Genomic DNA, 26,989 nt, shown 5'->3' with positions numbered 1-26,989 from the left:
TCCTCTGGGATCCTCCTTGACGTACTCCTCGGCACGGTAAGCCTATTTGGACGTGAAGTCTCAAAAGTGCCCACTGAGTCCCTGATTAAAGGTCGCTGCATGTCATGTATGCGCCACGCTCTGTTCAGCCGACCTCGATTGATGCCAATGCGCCAATGACTTCTTCAGCAACTCCTCCGTTTTCAACCACCATCTTTGTGACTTGTGAAATCAGTCCTCTCTTCATGCCACCTCGGGGCGGTGTCCAGACACCTGAAGTCGCCAACAGTTCTCTTTGAGTGAGCGCATCGGCACTGGAGGTAGGAGCGGTTCCGCCTGTTGCTGAGTTCATCGAGTTGGGTACGCCCGGGGGCGTAAGGTGGGACGGGGGGTCGATGGTCCGGATGGAGACGATGCGCGCGCCCGTAGACGAGGTTGTTGAGTTTGTGCATGCGATGGCGAGGACCGCATCTGCTACTGCGAGCTCCTCCTTGGCGGGATCGAAGATGACGTTGGGTCCCACTGCCATGGCTAGTATGATGACTGGGGGCTTGCCTAGCTGGGGAGCAGTCTTGTTGGTACCCGCCTGCTTGGGGTATAGCGGCACGGCGGCATCCCAGTCGTCGTCGAACAGGGGATCTTCGTCCTTTTCCGACTTTAGGGCTGGTAGGAGGGTAGTGAGGAGGGCGAGATGGGTGGTCATGGAAAGCAGCGCGAGCGGGTAGGAGAGCGGGGGTGAAAGAAGCAGGATCTAGGGCTGTTAGCAGTGTGTTTAGAAGAGGCGTATCGCGACTTCTTACATCGACGTAGAGCTTCCAGTGAAACCGTCTGTTGATATACAGGCGGTCTTTGAGCTCTCCGCTGGCGAGCAAGCTCTCGGTGAGCATGGAGGACAGGAACACAGGCAGAGCGTCGTCTTCGCGGAAGCCTGGCACCTCGACGCTCATCTCGACCCAGGCATTCTGGCCCTTGCCCTTGCTATCGTCCGTCTCTTCGCCCTCTCCCATGTCTACATCTTCGGGCTCGTCCAGTGTCGGGCGCTGCCGTGACCTCTCCACCTCGGCCTTGACTCCTACGAGCGCCTCGGTCCCGTCTTCCAGGGCGATGCGCGCACTTCCGTTTGCGCTGGGCAGTACGTCATACTCAGCGCGCATGGAGCGAAAGTCGCGGGGGCCCTTGGTGACATCGAGGCGGATGGGCGGCGTCTGTGAGAGGGTGGAGCGCAGGAACGACAGCTCAGCGGGCGAGAGGTTGACGAGGGCCTGCTGGGGCGCCATGGCAATTGGATGGTGGTGCTTGGGACGGGGCGACAGCGAGGTGTTTGCTGCTCGCGGATTTCTTGCGCATTTGTTTCGACGACGAACTAGCGGGCCCGGCGATTCGGCTGCAGCGTCACTTGCCTGCAGCCCCGGCGCGAGCTACTTCGCGCGACAACACCGTGCGCTGACCGCCGGTCCGCAAGAGCATTGTACGTCTGGGTTATTGGGTCCGGGCAGACATATACTGTCGCAGTCTCGTGGCATCTCCTATATTCTACTCTTAATATATATTCCTAGGGCCATGCTACGGTAGACCAAGCCACCCGACCCTCGTCACACGTCCACGACCGGCCGCCAATGTCACCCCCGAGGTCCAAGCGGAACAGCGGCAATGCCATCACCACCATCGACAAGCTCGACTACCCGCCCAACTCGCCCCGTCGCCCGCTGCTCCAACCCGACGACGACACCGAATCCCAGCGCCGCAGCAACGACACGAGTTACGCCGGCAGCTTCTTCGAGCAGGTCGCCGAGGGCATCTACGAGCAGGACCGCGTCAAGATGCAGCGCGCCGTGCTACGATGGCTGAGCTTCGTCTGGGCCATCGTCATCTGCCTCTGCGCTGGTAGCATCACCGCCTTCTCCCTCTACGGCCACTTGTTCCAGTCCAAGCTGCACTACACCCAGGTCCAGGTCAACATCGTCTCCATCGGCGCCGAGCTCGGCCTCTACCTGCTCGTCCCCATCTTCGGATATCTCTGCGACCGTCTGGGCCCTGGCGTGCCTGCCGGTATCGCTGGCCTTCTCTTCGGCTCGGGATATCTGCTGGCAGCCTTCGCCTTCAAGAGCGGCCCTCCGCCATCTGCAGGCGGTCATGGCTGGCCCTTCGGCGTCATGGTGCTGGCCTTCGCCTTCGTCGGCATGGGCACCAGCTGCATGTACCTGTCTGCAGTAACAACATGCGCGAAGAACTTTGGACGCGGAAACGCCAAGGGTGTGGCTCTGGCAGTGCCCATCGCAGCCTTTGGACTCAGCGGCATGTGGCAAAGTCAGGTTGGAAGCCGGCTGCTGTACGTGAGGAACCCGGATGGCACCAAAGGCGACGTCGACGTGTACCGCTTCTTCCTCTTCCTCGGCATACTCCTCCTCTGCGTGGGCGCCGTCGGCTTCTTCGCGCTGCGCATCATGGACGAAGAAGAGATGATCGACGAGGCAGTAGACGAGCTCGAAAGATCCGGTCTGCTGCAGCGCGACGAGTTCTTCACCCAGGCTGCGCACCATCACGGCTACGGAACTATGGAGACGCAGGACCTCTCCGACTCGACCTTTGACTTCCTGCAGTCCGAGGCCGAACGTCTGAAGGCGAAGGCGGAAGAAGAGGCACGTAAGAAGACATGGCTGCTGAACGAGGAGACTCGTCGGTACATCATGGATCCTACCATGTGGTGGCTTGCAGGCGGCTTCTTCCTGGTTACTGGCCCTGGTGAAGCCTTCATCAACAATCTGGGCACCATCATCGAGACGCTTACGCCTGCGCATGTCGCCACAAACACGTCGCCGGCCACCCACGTTTCCATCGTCGCCATCACCTCCACACTCGCTCGTTTGATCACCGGAACACTTTCCGATGTACTCGCCCCGGTTTCGTCTGGAAACTCGCACCGTCGCGGACCAGACTCCATCGCGAACTCGCTGTCGTCACTCCCATCCCTCGAGCAGCCGCGCCGATTCACCGTCTCTCGCATAACCTTCCTCTTGGCATTCGCCTTCATCCTCTCTCTTGGACAACTTCTGCTCGCGAGCGGGTGGGTGCAGAACCATGCCTCCCGTTTTGCCGCCGTGTCCGCACTCATCGGTGCCGGTTATGGAGCCGTCTTCTCCCTGACACCCATCGTCGTCTCAGTAGTATGGGGCGTCGAGAACTTCGGTACAAACTGGGGCATTCTCGCCATGACACCGGCTGCAGGTGCCACGCTCTGGGGCGCTGTCTACGCCACGGTGTATCAGAAAGCTGCAGAGAATGGCGAGGCGGGTGTTCAGAAGGACCCCGAGGATGTGCTCTGCCATGGAAAGGCTTGCTATGCGTCTACGTTCTGGGCCATGACCATCAGCGTGTGGATTGCCATGGGTCTCATCTTCTTCGCTTGGAGAGGCCCTGGTGGGTGGAAGCAGAGGGGTGTTGCGGTTTGATGATCCTGTCTATATTTGCATGGCGAAGGGCGTTTGTGATTCATGGTTATGAAGCGTTCATTGCGTTATTCCTATGTTGCTCTACTAGCATTGCATACTCCTCTTTCTTGAATCAATGAGACTTTGAATACCATCCTCACATATTTAGGCACAATGAGATCAAGCATATGCGCACGTCGTGATAAGTTAAATGCAAAAAGGTTTGCAAAACAGAAGATACGGCAGCAGGCGCTGCTAGCTACTGTTCTCTGTGTGTGCATGCATGGGCAAAAAAGAAGATCTAGGCAAAAAGACAAAAACAAAATACCAGTGGACACCCCAACCCGTCACCCGACTTCCAACCCTAATAGGAGTAATCCAGCGCCGCCGTCCCGTGGTGAATACTAGACTGCGGAATTGCTTCCCTCGTCAAGTTGTATTCATTGCTTAGGTCCCTCCAGCATCACTGGTTACCCAAGTGAGTGGATTAAAGGACACCACAGGACTCGAACTGGGCTCCCGTTAAAGTATTGACAGTAAGCCGGATTTGGAAACGGAATGTCTTCTGGCTGAGACCCGTTACAGGTGGCAAATTTTGGAATTAGATGTATTATATACGTAGTACAGCATCAAGATGAGCCTGCACAGTCTGAGCTGCATAGTCGTCGTCGCTCTGCGAACTTGTGCGAAGGTTGTGAGCTTCTGGTAGCCCAAGCGAGGAGACTGCGGGGTAAGAGTGGCCTCTAAAAGTGGGGAGTCTTGGGCCTTTCCCGCCCACCTACGACACAGGTGCATCATTATGAAAACCACAATCAAAGCGCGGACATGAGTTGAACGACGTTTGGAGAGGAACTCCATGTCATGATAGCTACGATGCAATATACTCGACTTGCACAAATCACCACAGATGCGTGGGTATCTATTCTGCGCCTCCCAATGCGACACCTCCGCCCAGTGATGGAGACTCCGACTCACGTCTTCAAAGCACGTACTAGCTTTTGAATCTCAATACGCACGTCTTCACACCCTGGCCGCTTCCCTTCATCTCCTTGCACCATGTCGCCGATCAACCGTTGTACGTCATCACCTATATCACCCAGACCCTGCGCGAAGCCATTCGGAAAGACCCCTCGGCGTAGCTCCGTAAGAGCTGATATCCGCTCCATGCGAGTGTCGAACTTTTGAATCATCTCAAAAGCTACGACACCCAGAGCGAAGACATCGAGCTTCTCATTAATGCCACTGCCTGTGTGGGGACGGTAAAACTCCGTACCCACGGGCTTGAAGGTATCCGATACAGTGCAGCTGTCGCTCAGCGCCGCGACAAGCCCGAAATCTCCAATCCGTGGCGTCATGTGTAGGTGATCGCGCCTCGGGCACGTTGTGCAGCTCGAAACGTTGACGGAGCCGTACGGGGCGTGGCGCGCTCGCGAGAGCGATATGAAGACGTTGGCTGGTTTGAGGTCGCGGTGAACTACGCCTTGTGCGTGGAGGTACTCGACTCCAGAAACGATGTTGTCTAGTAACTCTAGCGATACGCAGGGGTGGAAACAATGTTGTTCGATCCCATGTGTGGTGTGAGAGTGTTGATCGGAAGAGAGGAAAGCGGCTAGGTTGGTTTCGCAAAGGCTCATTTGCACATTCAGTGTAAGAACTGGTCCGAGGCTCTGGTTTTGGATCAAGTGGCGGGGCGCATCGCTGTTCGATATCATGCTGTCTGACAACTCGGATTGCGACTCTTGAGAATACGGCATGTGTAATCTGGGTATATTTTCAACGTCATCATCCTCGTCTTCGTCGACGTCCTCCACAGCGCTCATCCTGGACTTAGTCGAAGATATGGTAGCTATCGTGGTCTGGCTTGCTTGGCTACCCCGACGTTTTGTTCGTCTTGTCTGCTTCAAAGTCTCTTTGTATGATGCATGAACGCTCTCGCTCCTAGTCTCGTTCACTTGCTGTTCAGATTCGCTGAACTCAAATACAATTCCCGCGCTATTGGTGTGTTCGGTGCTCGCGAAGGGATTGTCCATCGTCAGGCTGTCGAGCTGAGAATGCAGATCTCCTGAGCCCGGTGAAAATGACGGAAATGCGGGTCTATTATCCAAAAGACGGTCGCTGCGTAACATCGTGACTTCCGGCGCGGTCACAGGGTCTGCCGGTATTGTGGTGAACTCCAGCCAAGCGTTGTGATACCGAACTATGTTGTTATGATCGAACCGAGCGAGCGAACGAACTTCCTCAAGCATGCTTTCCAGTTCTTCGGGCCCATGCTCTTGTATTCTTGCAACCCTGGACGGGCTCACCGGTATCCTCTTTACAGCATACAATGAGCCATCTAGTTTGTGTTTGGCTTTGAAAACCTTGCCGTATCCGCCCTTCCCTACAATTTCGAGCTCCGAAAACTCCCGAATGTAGCGGTCCGTTTGCAGATGAGGATATCCACGTAGCTGCAGCTGTATGGGAGCTGATATACCAGACATGACATCGAAGCCAAGAGATGGTTGTTGAGGTAAGGGTGGATGGATCGCAGTTCCTGGTCGCGAGACGAGCGCCTGTGAAGTTCCTTCGGGGATTGGCACAAGTTTGCTAAGGTTGCCCTGGATCAATCGATGGATTCCCTGATTTGCAGTTGCTCGGTGACCCTGCATCTCATCGCTCGCGTAGGCGTCGTCTACATTGTTGGAGATCTGACGAGCGAGCTCCTTATAGGCGTCTCTTCCTACTCGTTGTACTTCCGGATCAGATGGATCCTTTCCTAGTTGCTCCGCAGCTTGCTGAATAGTCTGCTTTTCAAGCATTGAATGGAACAACAAATCTCGAACGTTTTGTGCTGAGTTTTGCCGAACGTCTAGATGAGGCCGCTGGGGCTGAAGAGACGGATGTCCAGAAGTAGCGGAACTCAGAGTTTCGATTCGTGACAGGACGCTATCCTGTTGCGATTCGCTTGCTTCCTCGTATTCGCTCTCATCATCAGAGGTTCCCGAACTTGACGAGGAATCTCCTGGCCTGCGGAACATGGACATTGCGAATGGAAAGAGGGGTCGTTGTGAGTCAACACAAAGCCAGGCCAGCTGTTCTTAAAGGAGGGTAGTCGAGTCAATGAACGATTTAGAGCATCCGATGGCCCTTAGACGAAAAGACGCGCGCGTGGGTTTGTTGTTAAGTTGTTAAGACGTTTATGGTAGTGTGTTGTTCGGTGTAAGCTGCAGCGTCGAGCGAGACCAACTCGATGCCAACAGCTGTACCAGCAAGGACCCCATCAGTACCTAGGTACGCGATGTCTAGGCAAGCATCGAGCGTCACGGAATCTCATGGAAGCGAAACGTGGCACTTTGAATTGAAGGCGGAGAGCACGTTCAAAGTCACAGATTAGATCGGAACGGAAGGGCGCAATCCCAGGAAAGTGGGTCCGACCCGTGGACGGAACTGGCAGGGTCTAGCGCGTCATAGCACGTGCCCAGGCGACCGCGAACAATTCACCTACGTGCACGCGCTTTCGACCCTTTCGGACGTGTTTGTGGCTACATGACCTTCTAAGCTGCTTCTTTGCAGACTACGGACATTATGTCGCGTGCAAACCGTCCTCTACACTCTCAACTCCTGCGAACACAAGGCTGATCTACAAAACCTTGGGCATCATGCCGCGTCAGCTACCTTGGGCAAGCAAGAGTGGCGGAAGTCGGACCCAGGCCAAGCCAGCATCATCGCAGAAAGCTACGAAAGCGCGCACTACGGCTGACATAGATGACGACTTCTTCGATGGCACTGTGCTGGCAGACAGCAGCAGGAGCAGAACGAGATCGAATGGGTCCGACGATGACCTTCCCGGCCTTCCAACAGCACCCACAACGCCACGGACTAAGACAAGGACCAAAGATGAATTGGGAAGGAAACGTGGAGGGTCATCATCCCCACCTCCCATTGATGAGCTTGAGGCGCCGCACGTTGAAAAAATGTACAAATGTCTGTCGAAGTTCGATCTGCGCGACGACGAGTGGATGATGGTGGAAGACGAGTTTCTGGAGACAGCAAAACTCTTCTCGCGACACTTGCACATCGCCGAATACGAGAAGCTTAAGGCGATGATCGAAGAGAAGAAGAAAGAAGCTGCTGAGGTTACCAGGCCCGTTGTTGCAAATGCGAAGAGGTCAACTAGCGGCGAGATGAAGGAGAAGGCCAGGGTCCAAGAGCTGAAGCAGAAGGAAGCGATCCGCGACGTGTTTGCGTCGCAGGAAGACCAAGATGAGCAAGAAGGGCGTAACGCATTATCAAGCCGGTCCAATCTTACATCTTCGTTCATGGCCTCAAGACACGTTGCGACATCCAGGCCTCAGCCAACACCTAGCAAATACGCAACACAAGATAGCGACTACGACAGCGACGATCTAGACGCACCGCGCCCCTCAGCAAAGCCCGTTTCCAGAGCCACCACTACACCCACCCCAGTCCGCAACAGCAGCGCAGCAGAAGGGCAAAAGTCTGCCTCGTCTCTTGCACCCAATCCGAACCCCGTCTTCGCTAAGCCTGCGCCACCTACACCTGCAGCAAAATCTCGCTCACGCATAAGTCGCGCAACACCCTTTGACATGCTTGACGATTTGGTACCGACGAAGAAAAGTAAGACATTGTCGGGGTCTTCGCCGCAGCAGCCTGTTGAGACGTCGCATACAACGCGCGCATCAAGTGTCAGCAAGTATTCCCAATCCTTCGATTCTGTGGGCGATCGGGGTGGTGCTAAGGGACGATCAAGTGCTTCGTTCGACGAAACTGCATCGGCCAGAGATCAGGGCGGCAGTGGTGGTAACAGCGGTGTCAGTAAGGAGACTTCGGAGCGCATTGCCAAGCGCAAGGTTGAAAGGGAGAAGAACGAGAAGGAGCGGAAACGGAAAGCTGCGGATTTAGATGACGTACCGACATTCTTGTTTTGAACTGTTGGCGCTCACTGCGATTCATAAAGTTTTGGCTAGGTGGTCTTTTTTAGGAGTTTATCGGGGGAGTTTATGATGATACCCTGGTCATGAATTGTTGTAGGTTATTGAGAATGGATGGCATTGAGCTAAAATTTAAGGAAATGGTTTCTTTAGACACCTTCATGTCCGTTAAGATCATGGATTCTCGTGGTATTGTCATAAATTCTCATATAGACCACCCACATGGGCGTAACGCATCCTTTTCTAAGAGCAGTACGCAATCGCCAAAGCAAAGCAAGAAGCACTAGCTTGAAGTACCCCAAAGGGCGCCATGACAACAGTTGCAACAAGAGTCTATCCAAACATCTTGTCCAAGACACGGTTGAAAGCATTAGTCTCCGGCTTTTCCACAAAAGTACGGTGGTACTCCTCAATCTCCGCGAGATCAGTCACAAGATCCGCTTCAGACGGTGAAACCCACTTAGTCCTCTTGAGAACCTTCCAGAAGATGAAGAGAACGGGGAAGGCAAAGACCCTGTATTTCATGTCAGTAGTGTATCATGGTAAGAACAGAAGGGGGTGATGGAGTGGAGACTTACATCAAGTATGAGAACAGGAAATCAGCGACAGCCCACTTGCCATTCAGGAACACAGTGTAGCCACCGACAAACGTCATGATGAAGGTGCATACCAGGCCGTACCATGCGGCGTAGGGCTGGGCCATGCCCTTGTATGGCAGCGTGTCTCGATCGAGACCCTGTGCCTGGCACGCCTTGTGAAACTTCAAAAAGGTGAAGCACATGACGCTGAAGTTGATCAACTGCGATGCCGTCACCAAGCTAACGAACCAGTTCAGCACGACAGCGGAGTTCTCGCTGAGCTGGAGGAAAGACAGCAAGGCGATCAAGAGGACGAAGAAGACGCAGTAGAAAGGTACACCTTGCTTCGTGCACTTGGTGAGGAACTTGGGCGCTTTTCCTTCCAGAGCGAGACCGAAGAGCGAACGGGACGCGCAGTAGACGTAGGAGTTTCCGGCGGAGAAAGCGGAGGCCAGGACACCAGCGTTGACAACGTGAGGTAGACCTTCGATACGGAGTCGGTTCATGGCGATGACGTAGGGTGAAGCTGCTGCACCTGGCTTGCCATCTCGGAAAGCGGCGATCAGCTCTGGATCGTTGTAGGGCACGTTGATACCGACAGCCAGCGAGCCGAGCACGAAGAATGTGGTCAGACGGTAGAAAACGGCGTTGTAGGCACGAGGCATGACTTTGCGCGGATTCTCTGTCTCTCCTGCTGCCATGGAAACGTAATCTGGTCCGGCAATCGTAAAGGAAGCCTGGATGAGGCACTGTAGGAAGCCCAGGAAGCGACCGAGCTGGCCGGGTTCGTAGAGTTCTGTGAAACTACCGGGATTCTTCCAGTAGCGGAAACCGTAGCGATCTTTTTCCGGGTTGCCGCCCAACATGGAGATGAAGGTGAAGATGAGCAGGCCAATGATGAGGAGGACTTTGCCGATGGCGGCCCAGAACTCGGTTTCGCCGTACCATTTCACGGCCATCATGTTGATTACGCTGCGTTGAGGTTAGCACTTGATCTGGATATATCCCTATAGAGAATCCAAGGCGAAGGTTGAGCACACAGCTGCATGGTTGCTTCAACGCAGACGCCAAAGTACCAAACGCATGAGTTGCCAGCACCAGGATGTGGGGTATTAACGTACGCATAGAGCACGAGAACGATCGCGATGATGGCGCCTGTGGGCACGACATCACTCCAAAAGCCGATGATGACATTGCAAGCCACAATCTCAAAGGGCACAAGAGCAGCTTCGAACACGAAAAAGTTCCAGCCAGCCGCGAAACCGAAAGCATCATCCACAAATCTTCCGGCAAATCGGATAAACGGCGAGGATATAGGGAGGAATGTGACCATCTCAGCGATACCTGGTTAATTGCATTAGCTGGTGCTCGGCACTTTTAGCGCGAGCGATGGAGAAAGGTGCTTTGGGGTATTGGATAAAGCGCATGGGCATTGTCGCAATGGGAAGAAGTTGTCGCTTTGGAAAGTAAGGGATGGAGAGTCTCACTGAGCGTCACAGCCAGAATGACAGTACACCTTTCAAAATGTTAGCGTTAGCTCATCGCCGTTGATGGCGAGGGAAATTCTGCATACCATAACGAGAACGCAATGAACAAACTTCCAGGTCCTCCGTTCATCAAACCTCGGCCAATCTGCACGTATAAGGCAGTACCAATAGTTCCTCCAATACCGATAAGCTGGATGTGTCTGCTCTTGAGCGTTCGGTGCGTCTGATCGGTGACTGCCTTCACAGATCCGACAATACTGGGATGACGGGGGCCGACATCGTAATGATTCTTTTCCTCATCGGTAGCAACATAGCCTGTGTTCTTTACCTCGTAGGGTCCGCCAGCACCAAAGTCTTGGCCGTAAGAGGCCATTGTATTCGAATGTCGAAAACCTCAAGGCTGGGCTTCAGTGTATGGATTTGAGAAGCAGGGCAAAGTACTGTACTACGAAAGCCATGTACCAATAGCCGGTTGAGTTGTCTTATAGATAGCAGGCAAGGCTGAGGGTCGTCGTGCAAGATAGCAGAAAAGTCGGGGAGTAACCTGTTAAATAACCCTCTCAGCTGCCCTAGCGAGCGCGAGTGGGAACCCTGCATGAGCTTCCTCGTGGTGAACTCTGTAGATCGCGCTAGGCAGACTGGGCATTCACAATATCCCGCTTCTCCAAAATTCGGGCCTAACGTTACCTAGTGGAGGGCGAATTACTGATGGGCCATTTTGGCGTTTGCCATGGCGGGGCTGCAGTAGGCGTATTTCACGTCCTCGGTCCTTCACTGGCCAAACGGCTGCTCACCCAGAAGGATATCGAGGGTCGGTGAACCCTTGTCTCGTACGCCGCGTGTTGGGTAAAATCCCGATAACGTCGTTTGTGGGTGCAGGGATTGAGATACCCGGCATCGCTAGACCAGCTGTCTTTGAGCCCCCAAGCGGGGCCCTGAGTACATCGTGCAGCGGTGTCACAACATACGGTACCCTCAAGAACGTTACTTCTTCTGTCGTGCATTTGAGGCCTCTTTCGCGTGTCCAGCTTGCGCAACAGCTGTTATCGAACCATACCTATCGTCTTCCCTGTCGGCCTCTCCGAATCCTTCCACCCAGTTTGTGGAACGAAAACCCCTCCATCTCTTGAGTATATCTTGGCCTGCGCTTTTACTCCAATGACCGAGTCCGCGTCATTTTCTGAACGGCTGAAGCTATCTTGGCATTCCTGGGCTGGCGGGTTGGCTCCAGGCTTGCTTCGAGGCTTTGCGCTGTCTCCGTTGCCTGCAAGAGGCTTGTTCATACCTCGGAGACAGCCACTAGCTCGGACCCAGCCACCTTGTAGTCCTCAAACTGACAGCCGCCCGCTGCGCCGAAAGGAACTAGAAGCTGCTTGCCGTGAGTCGAGACTCTGACTCGGTAGATACGTAAAATCGTGTGTCGCTTTCTCTCCCCGCGGGGACGAAGATGCATCGCTCGACTGTTATTACCATGTGATGCTACAACGCCACGAGAAGGCGTGATGGCTGTCAAGCTATCAGTCCTGCGTCGCTTGAGCCAGCCTCTTTCTGCATCCAAGCAATAAGCGATACACCTTCGTCAGATAAGCCTCGGCTTACCGGTGAATGCAGAGAGACGCGTTACCAACTGTCGCTGACACTTGGCGATGTTCCTTGCTCATGCTTCGCCTCTCTGAACGATACAAGACGATGGCTTCCACCTGCTCACTTCGCAAACCGATATCTCGATAGCCAGGATAGTTCTTCATGCGGTCAGCAGATGCCAGACGTTGTCTGCCTGGAAGTACACGGCGCGCATACCAGAGACGTCCAGATAGGCCAAGGATACCTCTGCCATCCTGCATGTTCGAGATGTTGCGTCCAAGGATTCATAAAGCTTGGAGCTACGTATACCGAACAAGCAATCTGGCACATCGAATCTGCCGTCGCCTTCCTTCTGTGTCGATATTCCGCGTTCTCGGCCTATGGATCGTCGGGCGACCAGCCGCTTTTCTCATGCGAGGAAGGCGCGACATTGCGATGCCGGGTACCGTTACGACAACATTCCAGTATGATGTGAGCAGACGCTTCGAAAATAGGAAAGAGAGCTTAGACGAGAATTTACAGCAGCAACAAGGGCGGCGGCTCTCTTAACAGCTGCAGGTGCCGACCTGGGATCATGAGGCTGTCGCGCTGTCATTGGTCAATCTGAGAGCATGCCCAGGTGTGGTTTATCCCGGGGTCACCAAACACCCTGGAGCCTACGTTGACGTTAGGTCATCGATTTTGAATTACTCATAATGTAGTCATTGGACACTAAGTATACACGTTAAAGGTACAGTGTCTGATAAAACCAACCCTCCCCAATAGCGCCTTCGCTGAACTTTTGCATGTGTGATGGTCGATAGCAATACAGTCGCTAGAGAGAATCCTGGCCAAGAGGCTTACGCTTGACAGAGGGACTGGACGCAATCTTTGGCAGGTCCGCAGTGACATCCTTCATCGTCATGAAATCCTCATCCCCTTGACGGCCCAGTTCCCGGTTCAGCTTCTCTACGGTCGTGACTTCGCCCAACCAACGCTCCCCAGTTTTGTGATCGAAGTGCACTGGCTGGACCAGGCCACGGTAGCGCGACATATCGTCTAGGGTTGGTGGGTAAATGATGGTTGTCTCCCTGCGTTCAAAGCCGTCCTCAGTCATATATGGCTTCCCCTCGATGATCTGCGGTTCTGTGCGCCATTCGAATGGAGTTGCCGGAAGGTTCGGCTCCTTCTGAACGATATCCCACCATCTGTTCTTGCCAGTGCGGTTCGGCAATTCGTCTGCGGATATTTCGATCAAGCCCTCGCCATCAGGGTTGGGAATGAAATGACGGGGTGGAAGAACCTCGGTCTGGAGAACGGGCTGCAGTCGATGATAGTATGTGTAGTTGTGGATCTCGCGATGGATCTGCTGCTGGATAACCTCGTGTTCGTGTGGTTTGATGATCTCGTGTGTAACGGCTGTCAATTTGTTAGTCATGTCGTGACTTTGGGAGGATCAAAGCTTACCAGGGGCGACTGTAGTGTCTCGATCCGTGTCTACAGTGTTATTGAGGTTCACAACACCCGCAAGCATCGCTTGCTGTTTCTCTTTCCAATCATGCGCGCCATCCGTGCCCTGATAGTCCTTCGTGATCGCGAGACCCGGGAGAGGTTTCACGGCCAGCGCATCATTGTTGGTAAGTCCTGGTACAGGCTGGCCACTCTTGCTCAATCCATGTTTGTCGGAGGAAGAGCGCTGCTCGCGCGATCGAACGTCATCATCCAAGCCGCCGTTGTTGATATCGTGACTACCCACTGCATACTTGTCGGCGGGAGCTTCGGTTGGCACTGCGCGTATGGTGCGGCCTGGACCGTCTACGTCGATTGATCGTCTGACTTCGCCATGGGGATGGTGTAATGTGTCTGATGTTATGTTAGCACTGAGTCGCCAATATTGTAATTGCGCTCTCAAACATACTGGGTAGGGCCGGAAGAGCCTTTGATCGCTCGCCATCTGTCGATGGCCTATAGCGCAGATGCCTATCTGGAACGCTGGGCTCGACATTTGAATGCTCTTCGGAAACAAGCGCAGGAAGGTACGATCTGTAATCGTTCGCCATAGAGCCATTGGATCCATTGGAGCCCGTGCTAGGAGTTGCTACTGCATGGCTCGCTCGGCCATCGTGATAGGCAGAGTCGCGTGGTTGACCTCGAGTCTCCGGGTGAGAGACATCATTGGGGGCCGTGGGCTTTTGCTGCCGACTGCTAAGAGGTGATGCTGGGTGCTGCTCAGTGCGCGGGCTAGTCTGATCAGGATGCTCGTACGACGCTCGAGGGGACTGAGTGGGCGTCGACTTCTTCCTCCGGTGGAGAACGGACTTGAGCTTCTCTTCGATCTTTTCCATCGTGTCGATGGGTTTGTGAGCAGAAATGGACAAGTGGATGTGGGAGCTATGTGAGATGCCGATCTATTGTCTGTTTTCACGAGGCACGGTACTCATTGTTAGGGTGGATGACCTCACAGCACTTGCGCACAGTTGTCCATTGAAACCTTCCGGCAGGAGCAAGCCGAAGTCTGGAGAGTGTGCATGTCAGCTAGCTAGGGTGTATATTTGGAGCTTCCAGACATTCTGTCGCAACGGTTTGCGAAAAAGTATAGCTTCAGTGATGCCGTGTCACGACGGATGGAGCTGGTGGCTTGAGTAGCACAGGCCGCAGTCGTGTTCCCGCATGTTGGCGGCCTGCCCGGAGCGGTCCAGACTTGTCCCTACGTGAAGCTTTCTCATCTCGATTGAGACTGCTCGAGCTGCCCGCACAGCTTGTCGCATTTGGCCCACGGCAACGGCATGCGTGGCGACTCAGCATGACGTAGCCAGCGGTACTTGAGTTTGGCGGTGTCTGGCTAATGAGTCGGGGTACCAGTGGTACGAAATCACACAAAAGCAAACAGCATCCATTGCCACTTTGGTATGTCACAGCGGAGATCCAGGCGGCATGACGACAGGGAGGGGGAGTCTGGTCGCGGGCGGCTCCACTGATGATCAGCTTAGCGTACCAAACGACGGGCGATCGTGTTAGCCTGCACCTAGATGCAGCCAGGCCTTCGGTATACCCGAGACACACGCAGATGCAGGCGGGCTGTGAGAGGGGTCAATGGAATTTGCAATGAAGAAATCAACTTTTGAGATTTCCTACGAGGTGTTGTGAAGTTCCACCGGGAAGCAGCACGGGCCTGCTGTCACCGAATGGCAGGAGCACGACCCTAGCGCCGATCTCTTTGACACCAACTGGAGATGCCGGGCTCTTCCTCCCCGAATTGTCATAGCACTTGTACCCTTTGAGCACCTCATCCAGAGAGTGTTGCGACACTTTGAATCCTTCGTGAAGCCCAATTCCTGTTTGGACACGCAGCATGACTACATCATAGCGGCTAGGCTGCGGTAGGCGTGGAACGACACCACTGGGTGCATCATAGTGGCCATCTCCATTGTCAAGCGTACCAACGCCGTCTTAAGCGCTATCCATGTAGTCTAGCACCAGTGAACTAAGGGCCCTGACGCATATCACGTCGCTGTGGCGCCCTGTGGGCCAACCAATCGAGGCTGCTGGGGGCATCGATCGAGGCCCGTATAGCCTCAACCCACTGTTGCTGCCCCATGATGATGGCTCTTACCCTTGGGAACAAGGAATTCGGCCTGCGATTGCCGACTTTACCTGGAACTGAACCCCCCATTACGTCGTCGTGCATCTGTCCCACTAGCGCCCTCATTGTATAAGAAGGCACTGCAGCGCCTTGGGAGCATCATCATCACACCACACACAACAACTCTTCCACACTCACCAATAACCAATCCACTACCACCAAACCACCCCAATCACCAACAACAACCACACAACTATCAAAATGGACAAGGCGAAGGCAGCTATCACCGACTTCATGGGCCGCTCCGGTCACCATGACACCACTGTCCACGAGGCAGTTGCTCCCGCTGTCCAGCACGAGGTCATCAAGCCTCACGTACACGAGGAGGTCAACACCGCCATTGACAAGGAGGTCCACCAGGACCACTACCACCGCACTGTCCAGCCCGTCCAGGACCGCGAGGTTCTGCCAGAGCAGCACTCTGCTAAGCTCGGAGCTGTTCAGCACCGCGAGTTCGACCACCGCGATGCCGATGCCACTAAGAGGGCTCTAGTCGACGACCAGGCTCGCTTCGCTGACGAGCGCCGCGTCGAGGACACCACCCACAGCCAGAGCGTTGCCCCCACCGTCGGCGGAGAGCACGTCCACCACGTAAGTTTCCAAACAAACAACAACCCCCACCAAGACTGACGTCATCTAGCACATCCACGAGACCATCCAGCCCGTTGTTCAGAAGGAGACCATCCAGCCCAACGTCGTCCACACCACCGTCCCCATCCATGAGGTTCACCATAACAAGGCTACCCACCATGAGACTACTGCTCTCCCAGCCATGACCATGGAGCAGTTCAAGGCCAAGGGCGGAGCTCTTACTGGCCGTGAGGAGCGCTACGACGAGTTCGAGGGCGTTCCCAAGAACATCGGCGGCGCCGGTGGCATTGGATCCGCCGCTGGTCTTACCCACAAAACTGGTGGCACCCACAGCCACGAGCACGCCAGCCACGGTGACTACAACGCTGCCCCCAACCACCACTCCGGTACCAGCAATCCCCTCGACCGCAACAACGACGGCAAGGTCTCCGCCAAGGACCTGACTGGTAGCCACTCCAACACCGCCCACACTGACCGCGGCATGGCTGGCCAGGGCAACCTGACCGGCTCCTCTACCCAGGGAGGTGTTGTCGGCCACGGTGCTGACCGCAACCACGACGGCAAGGTCGACAGTCACGACCTCCACGACCCCGCTCGCAGCCGTAAGTCTAGCACTCTAACACAATTCCACGACCTCATGCTAACGTTTCGCAGACAACGAGGGCGCTACAGGTACGAAAGACCCCAGTGGACATGTTGTCGGCGGTACCGATCAGGGCAATATGGAGCATCGTCCCAACGAGGATGGTAGCTTGCCTAAGGCCCTGACCGAAGACAAGTCCAGAGCCGTTCCCCACTCCCAAGCCTCCGAAGAGGAAGCGAAGAAACTCCTTGAAGAACATCAAACCAACACTAAATAGGTCACAAGAAGCCTTCTCTCATGGACAAGCTCAACCCCAGTAAGTTTTGCCAGTACTCCTCTCTCTTCGACCTTTCATCTGACCATTTCCCACAGAGGTTGATGCCGATGGTGACGGCAAGGCCGGCTTCATGAAATAGATGCATTCTGCTGCACTCTGCACCACGCGCGATCATCACGACTGCATGCGAGATACCAAGGACTATTTCCTATGACATTGTATAATTAGCCTAGTAATGAATTAATCACTACACCCTCCACACACGTCTCACTTATTCATGATACCTGAATCTTCAATGGGAATGAATTCTTACTGGAGTGTTGATTGTGGTGGTGACACCAGACACACTTAGATACATGGATGGCCTTCCTTTCTTCGACCCAATCTACTCGTGAGGCATGTGCAAAACACATTCCACTGGCTATGATGTTGTGACTTGTATGTCACTACATCAGAACACCCTTTCACCTATTGGTTGCCACTGATCAATCGACTTGTCGGTAGGTACTATCACCACCCTGCCGCCAGTCCAACCTCCGAGGTCTCCTGTCCCGTCAAGATTAACACCAAGCAAATCCACTGATGCCAGACCTGTGTCGTCGATTTGAGGAATGTCGTGACTACAATAATTAATCCTGGTGCATACGTAGATGCCAGCAGCTGTACTTACTACATCAAGCTCAGATGTGGATTGTACTCGTCCTCGGCCCAAGCTTTCGCCTTGCTTTCCTCTTCAAACCCATCGACTTGCTTCCGGGACTGCTTTGCTAGTTGCTTGATCCCATCAAGCTTCTCGCACTTGATGTACAGTTTCCGAAAGAAGACGTCTTCGCTGCCCAGACGTTCGAACTTTACAATCACATCCTTGATAGGCGGCAGATCGAGTGAGTCGAGCCAGGCCTGAGGATCTGGCTCATGCTTGGATGCTGTTATCTCTGAACTCAGAGTGATATGGGGAATGAAGCGGTGAGGCGAGCCGAACTGCTTCGATGTTTTGTCGATGAGACAGGGTAGGACTGTGCTCAAAGTATGGTTCGCTGGCGGAAGCAGCCAAAGAGATGAGCCGGGCATATTGAAAACGTTTTAGAGAAGTGCAGAGAAGATGCAATGTCAAGTCAAGCTTTCGTGCCCTCCCGAGGTCCTCATTAAGAACCCCGCATTGGTATTGCCCCGATGAATTGCCCCGATGCCTCTAACGCCACGTGGCTAGTGTCGCGGGTAGCTTCAGCCACACCTGGGCACCCTGACGTCTTCAGCTGACTTGCATGTGAAAGCGCGCATCAGGTCCGACAAGCGTTCCCACTTGCTCGATAGCACCACCTCTCCGCCGACGCGACGAATGAACATGCGACTTCTGCCACCGCGGCGCTGTCAGCCGATCACTATCCCAAATAGCTCAACGCCATGAACGAAGCCCTCAGCGTCGTGTCGGGCGCGTTTTGGAGCCTCCTGCTGTGCTTCTTTGACGTGGCTTTCTTTTGGCAACGAGTGCGTCAGCTTCCCTCTGCTGTTTCAAAGACCGTTCTGGGTCAATTGATGTGTCTTCGGATGTAATGCTGATATGTTGAAGAAACTATACGCGTGGTGGGTGCAGAAGAGCCAGCGGGATCTGCTGCTCGAAGCTGTGAGCGATGCGCGCCTGTTCGAGGAGTGGGAGGCTGCTGCGTATAAGCTGGACGAGGTGCTCGACTACGACATGTGGTAAGCAGTCCTTTCGTCCTATCCTGAATAGGCCCATCCCAATGGACAGCTGCTAACAGATCCACAGGCGACAGACTGCCATAAGCAAGGACTACGACCATCGCCTCATCCATCAGCGCCTCTCCGCCATCTACGAAGCTCAAGAAGATAACGATATCCTCGGCCTCATAAACCTCCTTCGCAGCGGTCTCGTCCGCAACCTCGGCAACATAACCGCGTCGAATCTATACAATCGCGCATACGCAGGCACAAAGCTGCTGATCGAAGACTATGTCACCCAAGTCGCGTACGCCATCGAGAACCTCACCCAATACCCTACATCGAGAAATTCGGATAATGGCTTAACAAACCAGGCGAAGCTGGATGTTCTCCATGACACAAGGCAGGCGTTTGGCAGATCTGTCTTGGTGCTGCAGGGCGGACAGGTCTTTGGCATGTGCCATCTCGGTGTTGTGAAAGCGCTCCATCTGCGTGGGTTGCTACCAAGAATCATAGCCGGGACTGCCACAGGTGCTCTGATAGCCGCACTGGTGGGCGTGCATACCGAAGATGAGCTATTGGAGTTCCTCACAGGCAACACTATCGACTTGACAGCATTCACCAATCGTCCTTATAGGAAAGGCGTCGGTGGAACTGCATGGATAGGCACGCTCATACGTCGTGCTAAAAGATGGTGGAAAGAAGGGCATTTCTTGGATGTCGGTGTCCTGGAAGATGTCCTGAGGGCGAACGTGGGTGATCTGACGTTCGAAGAAGCATACACCAGAACAAAGAGGGTGCTGAATATCACCGTCACAACTACTAGTGGTGGAGGCATACCGAACCTTCTGAACTACCTTACTGCTCCCAACGTTGTACGTAGTCCGCTCCTTCTCCAACCCGAAGCAGCTGCTAACATTCCCAGCTCATCTGGTCTGCAGCACTTGCCTCCAACGCCACGGCCTCCTCGACCCTATACCATTCCGTAACAATGATGTGCAAAGACGAGGAAGGCAACATCGTGCCTTGGTCTCCAGCTTCGAAAACCACCTTCCGTCCTTACACACACGCTTCGTACCGAGACCGCGAATCCCCGCTCCATCGCATCGGCGAACTCTTCAACGTAAACCACTTCATCGTCTCGCAAGCCCGACCATACCTCGCACCTTTCCTACGCTCAGACTCACACCATCCGAATCCCAAACAAGACGGACGTTGGCGCCTCAGCATGCCTATACTGCGTCTCGTAGTCCTAGAGATACAGCACAGATTACAACAAATGGATGAACTGGGTCTACTCCCCCCTTCCATCCGTCGTTTCCTCCTAGACGAAAACATCCCAGGCCCAAGTCTCACGCTTGTACCTGAACTCACACCCAGCGACTTCTTCAAGCTGCTCGAGAACCCTACCAAAGAGGCGATCGACTACTGGATACTGAAGGGAGAACGCAGTGTCTGGCCGGCAGTTACGGCACTCAAAATTAGGTGTGCGATTGAAGTTGAATTGGATAGGGGATACCAGCTTGTTAGGAGGAGGAAGCCTTTTGATCCTGTTCTACCTGCAGGTACTGGGGGCTTGAAGAAGAGTGGGAGTAGAGGGGAGGTGCAGACTGGACATGGTTTTGGGGATGAGAATAGAGAGAGGGAGAGGAGGCATAGAGCGAGGGCTGCGAGCTTTGGAGGAAATGGATTTTGATGGGAATGTAGTTGGATCTCAAATTTTGCCGTGTAGCCGGCTACTGTATGCAAGATTTATTCTGGAAGCACTTTGAAATCGATGTACGCGCCACGGGCACAATCGGAGCATGTCTCGCGCGCTATACTTTGGCAGGAACTGCTGTTTCCTACATGAGGCATCTTACCCACTCTCAGCCTTACCCGCTCCACCTGCAGCGTCGGTCAAGCTTCGCACGTCATCTACGCTAAAAGAATTCGATGTTTGCTGAGGACCCAAATATCGTGTTGAGGATACCAATCAGCCATCCACCCGTCAATTGACACTTTAAAAACATCTTAACTCTGCAGCAAACTTCCACTTCCCTTATTCAACCTCTTCATACCCTCCATCAAAACTAAAATCTCAAGTCTCGACATACAAAATGGCAACGTGAGCCCCACCATGACTACCCCGCCAACTGCGCGCAACTCTGAACACACAAACTAATTCTTGGACAGCAACATTACATGGCACCCGTCTCTCTCGCGCGACGAGCGCAACAAGTTCCGCAAGCAAAAGGGCTTCACCATCTGGTTCACCGGTCTTTCCGCATCTGGCAAGTCGACAATTGCGACGGCGCTTGAGCAGCATCTGCTGCACCTGGGATTCGCGGCATACCGTCTCGATGGCGACAATGTGCGGTTCGGGTTGAACAAGGACCTTGGATTCACAGAGAAGGACCGAAATGAGAACATTCGCCGAATTGCTGAGGTACGTGGATATGCGCGATCTATCACTCGAAGAAGTACAGCAGCTAACATTGTTTCTCTTCCAGGTAGCAAAGCTCTTCGCCGACTCCTCCACAATCGCCATCACCTCCTTCATCTCCCCCTACAAAGCCGACCGCAAGCAAGCGCGCGACCTCCACGCCGTCACCACCGGCGAAGACTCCCCACTCGCTTTCGTCGAGGTCTTCGTCGACCTGCCTCTCGAAGTCGCCGAGGCGCGCGACCCCAAGGGCCTGTACAAGAAGGCAAGGGAAGGCAAGATCCCAGAGTTCACAGGCATCAGCGCGCCGTACGAGGCGCCTGAGAACGCCGAGATCCACATCAGGAGTGACCAGAAGAGTGTGGAGGATAGCGTGAGGGAGATTGTGGAGTACTTGCAGAGTAAGGGACTGTTGGAGTTGCAGAAGTAGGAGTTTCACATTTAGTGGTCATGAGCCTCTGAAGCGGATGGCGAGGACCGAAATTCCGTCGCGGGCTGACTGCAGAGCTGGATAACGAATTGAACATCACCTGACGGACTCTGCTCCGGAGTACTGTCGACGCATGAGCGTCCATTGAGTTTCACAGGACGTCTACTGAACAACGCCCCTCCAGATACAACACAGAACGGGAGACTCGCATGGCTGACACTCAATGCACAGCTTAGGATCTACTCGTTAAGAAACATTGGACAACGGTTTCTCTCTCCCCAGGTCGATAGCATGAGAAGCTGTGTTTCATGACCCGCTGTACCCGCGCACATCACAACCCCATATTACTCTGAGTCTATTATGTATACTCACATCTCAAATTCTTGCCAGAGACCGGGATGTATACCAAATATCCCGTTCTCTCTAATTACAGCATCGGTCTAGATACCCAATCTTTGGGGCCAGACCAGGGATCATACAAAGGGATTTCCAATTCTTGATACGGCACAGTTGCAGCATACATGAACCATGATGCTCACATATTCCATGCATACCATCATGACAAAAACCGTTTGATCCCTGTATCTGCGGCTGACACCCGAGGGGCTGGCTCTGGGGCTGGATAGCGTGCTTCAGATGGTATTGGAATCTGAGACTGAAGACAGTTGTGTTGAGGAGCGTTGAGCGATACCTAAGGTTGTGAGAAATCGACTTCTAGTGTACACCAAGAGGCACCATCACCATGGGCTACATGATCAGTAATTCCCAAATTAGCAACACAGACGATTGCGCAACGAAGCGTGGAAGGGAGCATCAATCTCCGACGCACAACCCCAATCCTTCTTTCTTACCTTTTAGCCCCACCATCCATCCGTCTACAAACGGCTATCGCAGCCATCGAAGCGACAGCAAATCTCGGGGGTATCGTACGTCCTCGCCCCACGAGGCAAATAACGCCATAGAAAACTGACTCTCCTCACACGGGGCGAGATGTCGGCATCCCGCATCCAACACCGAGTCCTGGAAAACTCAAAAAATCCTACGTACCCTCATCTCCGCCGGCCTCATTGGACCCAGTGGCACCGGTACACAAACCCGACCTGCGACCTCAGTCATGAAGTTGCAGCGGAGCGCCGCCGCGGCCCTGCAAGCAACAAAGAGCGACCCCACATCAAAACGCTATATGTGAAATCGCGCTAAGATCTGTGAAAAATAAGATGCCGTGTTGCGCCTCGTTCTTTAGCGAGGCATGATCCTCGATCCTAGTCTGCCTAATTCCCTTTCTAAGGTTTTTTGCGTGGGATGACGAGGTGGACGTTCTTGGCTTGGGGGGTCCCTGTTTTCCCCATATTTTCGCGGAGTTGACACGTCGGATGGGAATGGTTTGGCGAATGTGGTTGAACTTTATTCGTGATTCGAGCTACCCGCGGAGGTACGGGACCTTGCGGATGTTCGATAATGTTTTCGAGATGGGGTGATTGGGGCGAGGGCGGCGTCTGTGTCAGTTTGGACTGGGGAACCTGGTGATGAGCGCGTTATCGGGGTCGGTATCGGTAATCAGCTTGGGGATGCACCCGGAGTTGGCATCTCATCTTGGTTATCGTGACGTTGACGTTGATAGCGCCCAGGTGAGGTTGCGACGACTACGATGCCTAGGGAGTGGGGCGACGGGTTGCCGCTGTGAGGGTACTAGCGCGGTGATTGAAAGCGGTCTGGGCGTACACGTGATTAGTATTCGAGGGCATGACAGCCGACCAAGCAGACAGTCGAAAGCAGCAAAAGAAAAGCAAGGCTGTCAATGCGACGTGAAACGCTGGTGCACTGTCAACGGCCGTGACGGGTGGCGTATGGCGTCTGCCCGCATTGCCCGCATGGGCGCGTGGTAAAAGCAAACACGACTGGGGTCCAAGGCATGACGACTTCAGGGAAAGCAAGCATATGGACAGGGTAGCGGATGTCTAGACAGGGTACCGTTCCGATTGGGTAGGAGGGGGTACAAGACCCTGGTCTCTAGTGGCTGGAAAGAGTATTGGATCAAGGGAAATGGGTCGATAGTAGTGCTCGAAAAGGGAGACGTTGAATGTGACTGTGATGGCATGGTAGCAAAGGCGCCGTCAGCGCTTCGGCACCAAAAGGAAATCCTCCGATGCCTGTCTATAGGGCGCCTTTGTATGTGATGCAATGCCTGAATTCCTTTTCAGTAGCAACGGCGGAGTAAGCTGCGCTTCTCGGCCCTCATTCTACAACCGTCCGCCGAGATCCTGCTTGAGCACGTCTAGTATCCTCTTACTATCAACTTCCTCGTCACCTCCTCCCCCGCTACTGTCCCCTGGCATGCGCCCCTCACCTTCTTTCAACCGTTTCAAGATCTCCGGATCGAGCTCCTGCATCATCTCATCAAACTCTCTCTGTTGCTCTCCCTCTAGCTTCGCGTATTCTTCCTCCAACATGTAGTCTTCGGGCAGCTTCTCCATACCAGCAGGGAAAACGTGAATAGTCGGGAATTCGAGTATAGTACGGCCGTGCAGGCTTTCACCCAGCGATTGCGAAGGGTCTAGAGGGATGAGGACGTGGCGGTTCGTGCTTGTGCGGGGCTTTAGCAGAAAAACCCTATGTTGCCCGCTGCCCATGGACTGCCCATCAGTGCGAGTATCTCCAGGACGCGTCTCGGCCAAGTCTGCTTGTCTTTTGGTGGGTTGTTGTTTTTCTTCTGCAGCAGGGGTTCCTCGTCCGGGGGTGACTCCCTCTGGCCCCGCATTGTTGACCTGAAGCTCAGAATTGACTTCATGCTGCTCGATTGGCTGGTCTTGGTCCGGTGCAGTAGGCGCAACGTCATTTTGAGGTAGGTGTGGAGGGTCTGATTGAGAACTTTGGCTGGCAGGAGCCTCGTTGTTCAGCTTTCTCTTCTTGCTTTTAGCACCACTGCCTTGTTGTACGAAAGGTTGTGCATCTTGGATCGATTGTGTAGAGGATGTCTCGATGAGCACGCGTCTCTTGGTCTCGTCAAACCATTCGACTGTCCATACTATGTTCCGTGTAGCCTTTCTGGACACAAAGATCAGCAGTGTTACGTGTACGCGTTGATAGTGGGGGGCTTACTTTGTAGCAGACATGTGCGACTTATTCTCTTTTTGTCTGCTCATGCCTTTGGGCGCCCGCATGATCTTGACGCCAGCAGCATTCTCAAGCTTGCCATACTGAACACCCATTCGCTCCCTGTTGGACAGACCATCTTGAGGAGTGCTCTCAGCGGTGGTTCCAGCGACCCTCTCAGCTTTTTCGAGGTTCCGCTCTATGCTAGAAAGAAAATTATAGTCGTGATCAATGCCCTTGGGGGTCACCAGATCAGACTTCTTGATGAACTTTGTTGGGTCGCGCTTCCCTGAGCATTGTGCGTTCTGTTGATGACGCTTGTAGCATGGCAGCGAGCATGTGCGTGCGCCACACCCAGGACATTTGTACTTGGATTTATTGCTATGGCTAATTAAACGTCAGCTTTCTCTGTCATGCATGCCGACGCGGCTTCGTTGCGCTAGCTAGTGTCACAGGAACACGGCACAACTCTTAGGACGATTGCTAGCGAACATCGAACTTTGGGATGTAACAAGTGCTACGGAGGGGTAACTAGTCAGACATACCAGATACTGCATAGTTCGTTGAGCAACACTGCGTCTGTCATATCGCCCGAATAGTGGAGACGGGTAACGTGATATCAGATCGCCAACACCTAGCCTAGAGATGATCGGATCTCGCGCGACGGCACGAAGGGAAGTCACTTTCGCACGGTAGCGGAATAGCCGTACGCGTGAACAGGTGCAGGGAAGGTCAGGCGGTAGGTGCTGTTGAGCGACGCGACGATGGTGTGGCGTGCAAGGCAATGATGGGTCGCGGTGGAAACTTTCGCCAGTCGCGTTGTGGCTGAAGTCAGATATCGTCGCATCCGGTGGGGAACGTCACCAGAATACAGGAGATTTAGTGATTGTCTTGCAGATCTACTATCCGAGCAATCTCGCACCGTGGTTTAGATCGCTGCGCGCTGCACGCAAGACTGCTAGCAGCGAGGAAGGTTTATGAGGTTGGACTAGCGCGACCACAAAAACTCTGTTCACAGCTTCGTCCATCTAGTGCAGATCAGTCGCGACGGCTTCCATCTGCTCGGTTTCTGTACCCCTATGCGAAAATTCCTGTAAACATGGAAATTTGCGGCTTATCCGTGGCCTTCGACGAACCATGGTCGGAGCAGTGGCACGCCGCCAGCACACTCGCCGGGCTGTGGTCGACTGGGAACCCTTTCCTTAAGACATCGGAGTATTCTCCACGCCAAATTGCATCGAGGTCCACCCACGCGCAGATCAAACAAGTCGTCGACTGCGCCGATTATGCGCTTGCGCTCGTCTACAGCTGTTGAGAGGCAATCGAGTCGTTCTCGCTCTGTCCGGCTGCAACACGTCTTGTCCATGTCAGCTTGACCGAACCTGGGCGAAGGCGCCCGATTTGCCAGGCAGCTTGAGTGCCCGGTGTTTCAGCCTCACCAATTCCAGCTCTCCGCAATTCTCAACGGACAGCTCAGAAGTCTGGTTCTAGAGGGTCCACGACACGCGAGGCTACTGTACGTGGCCACCACCTTTACCGGACTGTGGAGCCGATCGAAGAATCTGGTCGACAGCTCGACGGCGCGTCTTGGACCTTCTGCAGAAAGGCCTCGCACTCCCACGCAGGATCAAACGTGCCTGGCGGCGGGCCTAAGAGCGATCTTCATGTACCGCCTGCTGGGCAGCCACCGATAGCCAACAGCCGTCAGGGGTTTGCCTCGCCAATTTCTAAGCACTTCCATTCGCGGTCCGTCCGAGCTGCAAGTGCGGGAACTCTGCTCATGCATGCTGATGCGAGGATGCACGCTGCAGACGTGCTCATCGTGCACAAGGCGTGCGAATGATTCGAATCCAACCCAATGCGGTATTCAGCATAAGGCCAGTCCGTATGGCGCTATTGCCACCAGCGGGGATTCTCTGCTGAGGCCGCTGCGGACTCTCGGTGACCGAGTCGTGGTACCAGAGCTCCGGTTGCTGGACGTGGCTGCAGGAAAACGTTGCAACAGTGCAAAGAGCGAGGCGACATAACAATGTACTGTGTATAAGCCGTATCTTTGATTGCGGCCCTTGCTGCCGTCGCGCCCGCTCGAGGAAGTTGGGCGAGCCGTTATTCAAGAAAAGTGCCCCTGACAGCGCCGTGCACCGTGCTCCGAGACGGACCCTGCAAATGGGCAGGGATATGCTTCTCATTTCCTCGAACCGAAACTTGTGAAAGCCACCCATGCTAGTCTTCGGGTCGTTCAACCCCCAGCATCCAGTCCGCGCGCTGCGGCAGAGCTCCCCAAAAGCCATGATTCCCCCT

At 54.2% G+C, this 26,989-nt stretch overlaps 10 protein-coding genes across 10 annotated transcripts; 4 read left to right on the top strand and 6 right to left on the bottom strand.

The window, feature by feature from the left end:
- Positions 1 to 124: 124 nt before the first annotated feature.
- Positions 125 to 1,256, bottom strand: J4E85_007686 (uncharacterized protein; the record flags this gene model as incomplete). The annotated part of the gene is made up of 2 exons (XM_051471917.1): positions 125 to 730; positions 780 to 1,256. The coding sequence occupies 2 exons, from the start codon at positions 1,254 to 1,256 to the stop codon at positions 125 to 127; spliced, it is 1,083 nt and encodes a 360-aa protein (XP_051324114.1).
- Positions 1,257 to 1,595: 339 nt separating this feature from the next.
- On the top strand, positions 1,596 to 3,428 carry J4E85_007685 (uncharacterized protein; the record flags this gene model as incomplete). The annotated part of the gene is made up of 1 exon (XM_051471916.1): positions 1,596 to 3,428. One exon carries the CDS (start codon positions 1,596 to 1,598, stop codon positions 3,426 to 3,428), a length of 1,833 nt encoding a protein of 610 aa, XP_051324113.1.
- Positions 3,429 to 4,378: 950 nt separating this feature from the next.
- On the bottom strand, positions 4,379 to 6,430 carry J4E85_007684 (uncharacterized protein; the record flags this gene model as incomplete). Its single annotated transcript, XM_051471915.1, has 1 exon — positions 4,379 to 6,430. One exon carries the CDS (start codon positions 6,428 to 6,430, stop codon positions 4,379 to 4,381), a length of 2,052 nt encoding a protein of 683 aa, XP_051324112.1.
- A 2,241-nt stretch (positions 6,431 to 8,671) lies between these two features.
- Positions 8,672 to 10,776, bottom strand: J4E85_007683 (uncharacterized protein; the record flags this gene model as incomplete). The annotated part of the gene is made up of 5 exons (XM_051471914.1): positions 8,672 to 8,852; positions 8,917 to 9,888; positions 10,038 to 10,260; positions 10,404 to 10,432; positions 10,490 to 10,776. 5 exons carry the CDS (start codon positions 10,774 to 10,776, stop codon positions 8,672 to 8,674), a joined length of 1,692 nt encoding a protein of 563 aa, XP_051324111.1.
- A 2,025-nt stretch (positions 10,777 to 12,801) lies between these two features.
- J4E85_007682 (uncharacterized protein) lies at positions 12,802 to 14,311 on the bottom strand (the record flags this gene model as incomplete). The annotated part of the gene is made up of 3 exons (XM_051471913.1): positions 12,802 to 13,385; positions 13,434 to 13,829; positions 13,885 to 14,311. 3 exons carry the CDS (start codon positions 14,309 to 14,311, stop codon positions 12,802 to 12,804), a joined length of 1,407 nt encoding a protein of 468 aa, XP_051324110.1.
- A 1,499-nt stretch (positions 14,312 to 15,810) lies between these two features.
- J4E85_007681 (uncharacterized protein) lies at positions 15,811 to 17,060 on the top strand (the record flags this gene model as incomplete). The annotated part of the gene is made up of 3 exons (XM_051471912.1): positions 15,811 to 16,200; positions 16,250 to 16,802; positions 16,855 to 17,060. 3 exons carry the CDS (start codon positions 15,811 to 15,813, stop codon positions 17,058 to 17,060), a joined length of 1,149 nt encoding a protein of 382 aa, XP_051324109.1.
- Positions 17,061 to 17,511: 451 nt separating this feature from the next.
- On the bottom strand, positions 17,512 to 18,131 carry CPD1 (2',3'-cyclic nucleotide 3'-phosphodiesterase; the record flags this gene model as incomplete). The annotated part of the gene is made up of 2 exons (XM_051471911.1): positions 17,512 to 17,680; positions 17,731 to 18,131. 2 exons carry the CDS (start codon positions 18,129 to 18,131, stop codon positions 17,512 to 17,514), a joined length of 570 nt encoding a protein of 189 aa, XP_051324108.1.
- Positions 18,132 to 18,621: 490 nt separating this feature from the next.
- J4E85_007679 (uncharacterized protein) lies at positions 18,622 to 20,436 on the top strand (the record flags this gene model as incomplete). Its single annotated transcript, XM_051471910.1, has 3 exons — positions 18,622 to 18,761; positions 18,829 to 19,615; positions 19,666 to 20,436. The coding sequence occupies 3 exons, from the start codon at positions 18,622 to 18,624 to the stop codon at positions 20,434 to 20,436; spliced, it is 1,698 nt and encodes a 565-aa protein (XP_051324107.1).
- Positions 20,437 to 20,839: 403 nt separating this feature from the next.
- On the top strand, positions 20,840 to 21,595 carry J4E85_007678 (uncharacterized protein; the record flags this gene model as incomplete). Its single annotated transcript, XM_051471909.1, has 3 exons — positions 20,840 to 20,847; positions 20,916 to 21,168; positions 21,233 to 21,595. 3 exons carry the CDS (start codon positions 20,840 to 20,842, stop codon positions 21,593 to 21,595), a joined length of 624 nt encoding a protein of 207 aa, XP_051324106.1.
- A 2,240-nt stretch (positions 21,596 to 23,835) lies between these two features.
- On the bottom strand, positions 23,836 to 25,274 carry J4E85_007677 (uncharacterized protein; the record flags this gene model as incomplete). Its single annotated transcript, XM_051471908.1, has 3 exons — positions 23,836 to 24,640; positions 24,695 to 25,069; positions 25,234 to 25,274. 3 exons carry the CDS (start codon positions 25,272 to 25,274, stop codon positions 23,836 to 23,838), a joined length of 1,221 nt encoding a protein of 406 aa, XP_051324105.1.
- Between the last annotated feature and the right edge of the window lie 1,715 nt (positions 25,275 to 26,989).

This window comes from Alternaria conjuncta, assembly GCF_024043145.1.
Source record: "Alternaria conjuncta strain BMP 0040 chromosome Unknown scaffold_11, whole genome shotgun sequence".
NCBI classification, from domain to species: domain Eukaryota; kingdom Fungi; phylum Ascomycota; class Dothideomycetes; order Pleosporales; family Pleosporaceae; genus Alternaria; species Alternaria conjuncta.
Note: the sequence above shows the minus strand (reverse complement) of the source record. Positions and strands in the feature narration are given on the sequence as shown.